Here is an 8,154-nt window from a genome sequence, read left to right on the forward strand (position 1 = left end):
GGGGGCGGGATGAGGTCACGTCCGTGAGCCCCAAATTGGGGTGGAAAAGCTTAAATTTTGAGGTGAAAATTCACTTTTTTGGGAAAAGAGCAGTTTTTGGGGTGAAAAGAGCCATTTTTGGGGTTTTGAGACTGTAAATATAAAGGGGGGGACCCCCAAAATATTTGGGGGGGGTGGGATGAGGTCACCTCACTCCTATGTGAGCCCCAAATTGGGGCGGGGAAAAGCTTAAATTTTGAGGTGAAAATTCACTTTTTTGGGGAAAAGAGCCGTTTTTGGGGTTTTGAGACCGTAAATATAATTTGGGGGGTAGGGTGGACCCTGTTTTGGGGGGGGGGGGCAAAATATTTGGGGGGGGGGGATGAGGTCACCTCCTTGAGCCCCGAATTGGGGTGGAAAAGCTTAAATTTTGAGGTGAAAATTCACTTTTTGGGAAAAGAGCCGGTTTTGGGGTGAAAAGAGCCATTTTTGGGGGTTTTGAGACCGTAAATATAAAGGGGGGGACCCCAAAACATTTGGGGGGGGCGGGATGAGGTCACCTCCGTGAGCCCCAAATTGGGGCAGAAAAGCTTAAATTTTGAGGTGAAAATTCACTTTTTTGGGAAAGAGCCATTTTTGGGGTTTTGAGACCGTAAATATAAAGGGGGGGACCCCAAAATATTTGGGGGGGGGGGCGCGATGAGGTCACCTCACTCCTCCGTGAGCCCAAATTGGGGCGGAAAAGCTTAAATTTTGAGGTGAAAATTCACTTTTTTGGGGAAAAGAGCCATTTTTGGGGGGAAAAGAGCCATTTTTGGGGGTTTTGAGACCGTAAATATAAATTGGGGGGGGGGGTTGGACGCTGTTTTGGGAGGGGGGGGACCCCAAAATATTTGGGGGGGCGGGATGAGGTCACCTCCGTGAGCCCCAAATTGGGGCAGAAAAGCTTAAATTTTGAGGTGAAAATTCACTTTTTTGGGAAAAGAGCAGTTTTTGGGGTGAAAAGAGCCATTTTTGGGGTTTTGAGACTGTAAATATAAAGGGGGGGACCCCAAAATATTTGGGGGGGCGGGATGAGGTCACCTCCGTGAGCCCCAAATTGGGCGGAAAAGCTTTAATTTTGAGGTGAAAATTCACTTTTTTGGGAAAAGAGCCGTTTTGGGGGTGAAAAGAGCCATTTTTGGGGTGAAAAGAGCCGTTTTTGGGGGTTTTGAGACCGTAAATATAAATTCGGGGGGGGTTGGACCATGGTTTTGGGGGGGGACCCCAAAATATTTGGGGGGGGGGGGCAGAACGAGGCCACTTCACTCTTCCGTGAGCCCCAAATTGGGGCGGAAAAGCTTTATTTTAAGGGTGAAAAAATTCCGGTTTTGGGTTGAAAACACCGTTTTTTTGGGGTGGGGGGGGGTTTCGAAGACCCTAAAAATAACCAAAAGGGAGGGGGGGACCCCAAAATATTTTGGGGGGGGGGTGGGTGTTATTTGACGAAGACCACGCTGTTGCCGGCGTTTCGGGCCGCGAGCCAGGCCAGGAAAACGTCCCTAAAAACGGGGTAAAAAGAGAAGAAATTGGGGGTTTTTTTTTGTTTTGGGTTTTTTTTGGTCAAATCCCAAATGGGCTTTTTTTACCCCAAAACTGGCACACCCACCGGCAGTGTTTGACGACGCATTCGCTGCTACAATATTCTTCGTCCCAATCGCCGCTGGCAACGGGGGGTTGTCACATCCCGCCCGGACGCAACGGGGACGGGGGGACTCCTCGGCCACCGGGGGACTCGGCCACCAATTCCACCGCCATCTGGGTGGGGGACTCCACCTTCGGGGGGGAGTGGGGGGGGGGGTGTGTCAGGGTGGGGCACCCCCATTTTGCCCCACCCTCTCCCCCCCATCCCACCCCCCCCCCCCCCGGGAGCTTCTGAGCTTCTCCTGTCCCTATCGTGGTCTCCTGGTTCTTCTTGGCTTGAGTTGGGTCTTCGAGCGTGACGTTCCTCATCCTCTTACCTCGCCCCCCCCCCCCATATTTTGGGGTCCCCCAACCAATTATGGGGTTTCCCTACTCCCTATTTCCATATTTGGTCACAGCCTTGTCCGTCATCCTCCATCTTGTCCTCCCTACAACCTCCTCACCTTGTCCTTCAACCATGAGGATGTTCTTTCTTTTCTCTCTCCAAAACCCTTCCATGTTTTGGGGTTCTCCTACCAGTTATGGGGTCTCTGTCCTCTATATTTCCATATTTGGTCATGTTCTTGTACCCCGTCCTCCATATTGGTTTCTCCATGATCTTCTCAACGTGGTCTTTCAACCCCCCTGATGTTCCTCCTCTTCTTTCTCCAAATCCCACCCGTATTTTGGGGTCCCCCAACCAATTACGGGGTCTCCCTACTCCCTATTTCCATATTTGGTCACAGCCTTGTCCGTCATCCTCCATCTTGTCCTCCCCACAGCCTTCTCAACTTGGTCTTTCAACCGTAAAGATGTTCCTCTTTCTCTATCTCTGAAACGTTTCCGTATTTTGGGGTTCTCCCACCAATTATGGGGTCTCTGTCCTCTATATTTCCATATTTGGTCACGGTCCGTGTCCTACATCCTTCATATTGTCTCCTTTGTGACCTTCTCAACATGGTTCTTCAACCTGATGATGTTCTTTATCCTCTATCTCTGAAACCCTTCCATATTTTGGGGTCCTTCCACCAGTTATGGGGTCTCCCCACCCCAGACTTCCATATTTGGTCACGTCCTTGTCCCCGTTATCCATATTGTCCCCCTCCCGCCCTTCTCAAGATGGTTCCTTCAACCCCAACGTTCCTCCTGCTCTATCTCTGAAACCCTTCCATATTTTGGGGTCCTTTCCACCAGTTATGGGTCTCCCCACCCCAGACTTCCATATTTGGTCACGTCCTTGTCTCCTGTTATCCATATTGTGTCCCCTCTCTACCCTTCTCAAGATGGGTCCTTCAACCTCAAGGTTCCTCCTGCTCTCTCTCTGAAACCCTTCCATATTTTGGGGTCCTTCCACCAGTTATGGGGTCTCCCCACCCCAGACTTCCATATTTGGTCACGTCCTTGTCCCCCGTTATCCATATTGTCCCCCCTCCCGCCCTTCTCAAGATGGATTCCTTCAACCCCAACGTTCCTCCTGCTCTATCTCTGAAACCCTTCCATATTTTGGGGTCCTTCCACCAGTTATGGGGTCTCCCCACCCCAGACTTCCATATTTGGTCACGTCCTTGTCCCCCGTTATCCATATTGTCCCCCTCCCCGCCCTTCTCAAGATGGGTCCTTCAACCCCAACGTTCCTCCTGCTCTCTCTCTGAAACCCTTCCATATTTTGGGGTCCTTCCACCAGTTATGGGGTCTCCCCACCCCAGACTTCCATATTTGGTCACGTCCTTGTCCCCCGTTATCCATATTGTCCCCCTCCCCGCCCTTCTCAAGATGGGTCCTTCAACCTCAAGGTTCCTCCTGCTCTCTCTCTGAAACCCCTTCCATATTTTGGGGTCCTTCCACCAGTTATGGGGTCTCCCCACCCCAGACTTCCATATTTGGTCACGTCCTTGTCCCCCGTTATCCATATTGTCCCCCTCCCCGCCCTTCTCAAGATGGGTCCTTCAACCTCAAGGTTCCTCCTGCTCTCTCTCTGAAACCCTTCCATATTTTGGGGTCCTTCCACCAGTTATGGGGTCTCCCCACCCCAGACTTCCATATTTGGTCACGTCCTTGTCCCCCTCCCCGCCCTTCTCAAGATGGGTCCTTCAACCCCAACGTTCCTCCTGCTCTATCTCTGAAACCGTTCCATATTTTGGGGTCCTTCCACCAGTTATGGGGTCTCCCCACCCCAGACTTCCATATTTGGTCACGTCCTTGTCCCCCGTTATCCATATTGTGTCCCCCCCCCGCCCTTCTCAAGATGGGTCCTTCAACCCAACCTTCTTCCTTATCCTTCCAAACCTTCCAAAGAAATCTCACCTCGGGTACCACGTCCCCCGCGATCATCTCCACCGCCTCGGGCGACGCTGTCCCCCCCGGCGACGCCCCGGTGGCCGTCGGGACCCCCCCAGGGGTGATGGTGGCCGCCGGCGGTGACCCCCCCGCCCGCCGCCACCCGCCCCCCGCCCCCCGCCGAGTTCTTCGGGGGGAAGGTGAAGAGCTTGGATTTGGAGGGTGGGGGGAGGGGGGCAGGATCTTGATTTGGAGGGGGGGTGGGGGTTGGGGGGGCAGGTTGAGGCGGATTTTAGGGGGGTGGGGCGGGGGGGAGGGGGAGGTTGTTGCATGGCCTGGAGCGGGGGAGGGGCCTGGAGGACGGTCACCTGTTGGGGTGGGGGTTGGGGTGGGGGCATCTGCGGGGGGGGCTGGAGGCGGGGGAGCTGGGCGGCCGCCGCTTGGAGAACGGAACGGGTGACGATTTGGGTGGGGGTCCCCGGGGGGGGGGGGAGGTGGAGGGAGGTGGTTGTCCCCACCCCTCCCCCACCACCACCACCGCCACCACCACCTCCGGAACCCCCCCGAGATGCCACCACGGTGGCGGGGATGACGGTGACCACCCCCCCTTGGGAAGAGACGGCCAAGGAGGGGGGGAGCATCTGTTTGGGGATGATGATTTTGGTGATGGGGGGGGGTGGGGGAGGGGCGGCGGGAGGGGGTTGGGGTGGGGGAGGGTCGGGCGACGATGAAGAAGAAGACGATGAAGGCGGGGGAGGGGCCGGAGATGATTCCGGGGGGCTGGTTTCCGCTTCCGGTGGTTCCGTGGAGGTCTAAGGTGGGAGGGGGGGGGGAAAGAGGGTGGGGGTGGGGTGTCTCCCCCAGTTTTTTGGGGACCCCCACCCTGACCCCACCCATAAGTGGGGGGGGGAAGGGACTACCTTGATGGCCCTATAAGCGGCCAAAGCCTTGAGATATTCCTTCTTGGCCGCCTCCGTCTTCCTCTTGTAGACCTGGAGATGACACCAAGGTGGGGGGGGGTGGGTGTCAAAAATGGGGGGGGCACCCACTTTTTAGGGGGACACCCCCCCCCCCCACCCCGACTCCGTAACTTCAACCTTGGGGGGGTGGGGAGGGGAGGGGGCAAGGTCTTCTTCTCCCCAGAGAAAGGGGGGCTCTGGGGTCTTCTGGACTTGAACCTTCAACCTTGAGGTTCCTCCTCCGTGAAGAGCATCGAAATTTGGGGGCCCACCAGCCGTTTTGGGGTTCATCCCAACCAATTTTGGGGGTTCCCCCCCCCCCCCCCCCCCCCCCCCCCCAGTGAAGGTCCTTCTCCTCCATATCTCCCAGGTCTGGTGGCTTCTGCTCTTCTCCTCCCCAAGCTTCAGTCTCCGTGGTCTTCTCCGCTGGATTTGGACCTTTAACCAGGATGTTCCTTCTCCTCTGTCTCTAGACCCACCCCCTATTTTGGGGTCCCCCCACCAGTTATGGGGTCTCCCCGCTCTCTATTTCCATATTTGGTCATGTCCTCATCTCCCGTCCTCCATATTGTCCTCTCCACGATCTTCTCAACGTGGTCCTTCAACCACAACGATGTTCCTTCTCCTCTATCTCTGAACCCGCCCCCTATTTTGGGGTCCCCCCACCAGTTACGGGGTCTCCCCGCTCTCTATTTCCATATTTGGTCATGTCCTCATCCCCCGTCCTCCATATTGTCCTCTCCACGATCTTCTCAACTTAGTTCTTCAACCATGGTCACGTTCCTCCTGCTCTGTCTCTGAACCCGCCCCCTATTTTGGGGTCCCCCCACCAGTTATGGGGTCTCCCCGCTCTCTATTTCCATATTTGGTCACGTCCTCATCCCCCGTCCTCCATATTGTCCTCTCCACGATCTTCTCAACGTGGTCCTTCAACCACAACGACGTTCCTTCTCCTCTATCTCTGAACCCGCCCCCTATTTTGGGGTCCCCCCACCAGTTATGGGGTCTCTCCGCTCTCTATTTCCATATTTGGTCATGTCCTCATCTCCCGTCCTCCATATTGTCCTCTCCACGATCTTCTCAACGTGGTCCTTCAACCACAACGACGTTCCTTCTCCTCTATCTCTGAACCCGCCCCCCTATTTTGGGGTCCTCCCACCAGTTACGGGGTCTCTCCGCTCTCTATTTCCATATTTGGTCACGTCCTCATCTCCCGTCCTCCATATTGTCCTCTCCACGATCTTCTCAACGTGGTCCTTCAACCACAGCGACGTTCCTTCTCCTCTATCTCTGAACCTGCCCCCTATTTTGGGGTCCCCCCACCAGTTACGGGGTCTCCCCGCTCTCTATTTCCATATTTGGTCACGTCCTCATCCCCCGTCCTCCATATTGTCCTCTCCACGATCTTCTCAACATGGTCCTTCAACCACAACGACGTTCCTTCTCCTCTATCTCTGAACCCGCCTCCTATTTTGGGGTCCCCCCACCAGTTACGGGGTCTCCCCGCTCTCTATTTCCATATTTGGTCACGTCCTCATCTCCCGTCCTCCATATTGTCCTCTCCACGATCTTCTCAATGTGGTCCTTCAACCACAACGACGTTCCTTCTCCTCTATCTCTGAACCCGCCTCCTATTTTGGGGTCCCCCCACCAGTTACGGGGTCTCCCCGCTCTCTATTTCCATATTTGGTCACGTCCTCATCCCCCGTCCTCCACATTCTCCTCTCCACGATCTTCTCAACGTGGTCCTTCAACCACAGCGACGTTCCTTCTCCTCTATCTCTGAACCCGCCCCCTATTTTGGGGTCCCCCCACCAGTTACGGGGTCTCCCCGCTCTCTATTTCCATATTTGGTCACGTCCTCATCCCCCGTCCTCCATATTGTCCTCTCCACGATCTTCTCAACGTGGTCCTTCAACCACAACGACGTTCCTTCTCCTCTCTCTCTGAACCCGCCTCCTATTTTGGGGTCCCCCCACCAGTTACGGGGTCTCCCCGCTCTCTATTTCCATATTTGGTCACGTCCTCATCCCCCGTCCTCCATATTGTCCTCTCCACGATCTTCTCAACGTGGTCCTTCAACCACAACGACGTTCCTTCTCCTCTATCTCTGAACCCGCCCCCTATTTTGGGGTCCCCCCACCAGTTATGGGGTCTCCCCGCTCTCTATTTCCATATTTGGTCATGTCCTTATCCCCCGTCCTCCATATTGTCCTCTCCACGATCTTCTCAACGTGGTCCTTCAACCACAACGATGTTCCTTCTCCTCTATCTCTGAACCCGCCCCCTATTTTGGGATCCCCCCACCAGTTATGGGGTCTCCCCGCTCTCTATTTCCATATTTGGTCACGTCCTCATCCCCCGTCCTCCATATTGTCCTCTCCACGATCTTCTCAACGTGGTCCTTCAACCACAACGACGTTCCTTCTCCTCTATCTCTGAACCCGCCCCCTATTTTGGGGTCCCCCCACCAGTTATGGGGTCTCCCCGCTCTCTATTTCCATATTTGGTCACGTCCTCATCCCCCGTCCTCCATATTGTCCTCTCCACGATCTTCTCAACGTGGTCCTTCAACCACAACGATGTTCTTTCTCCTCTACCTCTAGACCCACCCCCTATTTTGGGGTCCCCCCACCAGTTATGGGGTCTCCCCCCACCCCTCACCCCATCTCACCTGCTTCTGCTCCTCCCCCAAACTGTCCCACATGGAGGCCACGATCTTGGAGACCTCCCCGAAGGTGGCGTTGGGGTTCTGGCCCTTGATGGCCGCCTGGGTGTCGCGGAAGAAGAGGGCGTAGGCGGAGACGGGCTTCTGGGGCTCGTTGGGGTCCTTCTTCTTCTTGGGCTTCTTGGGGGGCTTCACCCGACGGGGACCCTCCCCCGAGGGCGGGGCGGGGGGGGCGGGGAGGGAGGGGGGGGAGGGTTTGGGGGGGGCGGCCTTTTTTTTGGGGGAGGAAAAAAGAGAAAAGAGAAATTTGAAACTGGAAAATTCGGAGGCGAAAAAGGAATTAAAACAAATTTCATCAGAATTTGGGAGTAAAATGGAGAATTTTTGAAATTTAAGGGAGAAAATGAAAAAATTCCGTTCAACTTGAGAATGAAAATGGAGAAACGTCTCTTAAAATATAAAGAAATTAAGAACAAAATGAAAATTCAGAATTAAAATGGAAATGTTGAAAATTGAAATCAGGTTTAAGGTGGATAAAATTAAATTTTTAATTTAAATTTATTTTAATTTTAATTTTAAATTTATTTTAAATAAATTTAAAGTAAGTTT

The 8,154-nt window shown here is 54.2% G+C and overlaps 1 protein-coding gene across 1 annotated transcript; it reads right to left on the reverse strand.

Annotated features, from left to right (window-relative positions):
- Positions 1-1,456: 1,456 nt before the first annotated feature.
- LOC141477865 (TOX high mobility group box family member 4-A-like) lies at positions 1,457-7,752 on the reverse strand (the record flags this gene model as incomplete). The annotated part of the gene is given in 9 exon segments (XM_074167039.1): positions 1,457-1,520; positions 1,628-1,685; positions 1,688-1,742; positions 1,744-1,794; positions 3,946-4,218; positions 4,221-4,438; positions 4,469-4,730; positions 4,839-4,910; positions 7,552-7,752. Coding segments are annotated over 9 exon segments (1,254 nt in total), but the record flags the coding sequence as incomplete, so codon positions are not given.
- Between the last annotated feature and the right edge of the window lie 402 nt (positions 7,753-8,154).

This window comes from Numenius arquata, unplaced genomic scaffold (genome assembly GCF_964106895.1).
Source record: "Numenius arquata unplaced genomic scaffold, bNumArq3.hap1.1 HAP1_SCAFFOLD_1751, whole genome shotgun sequence".
Lineage (NCBI taxonomy): Eukaryota > Metazoa > Chordata > Aves > Charadriiformes > Scolopacidae > Numenius > Numenius arquata.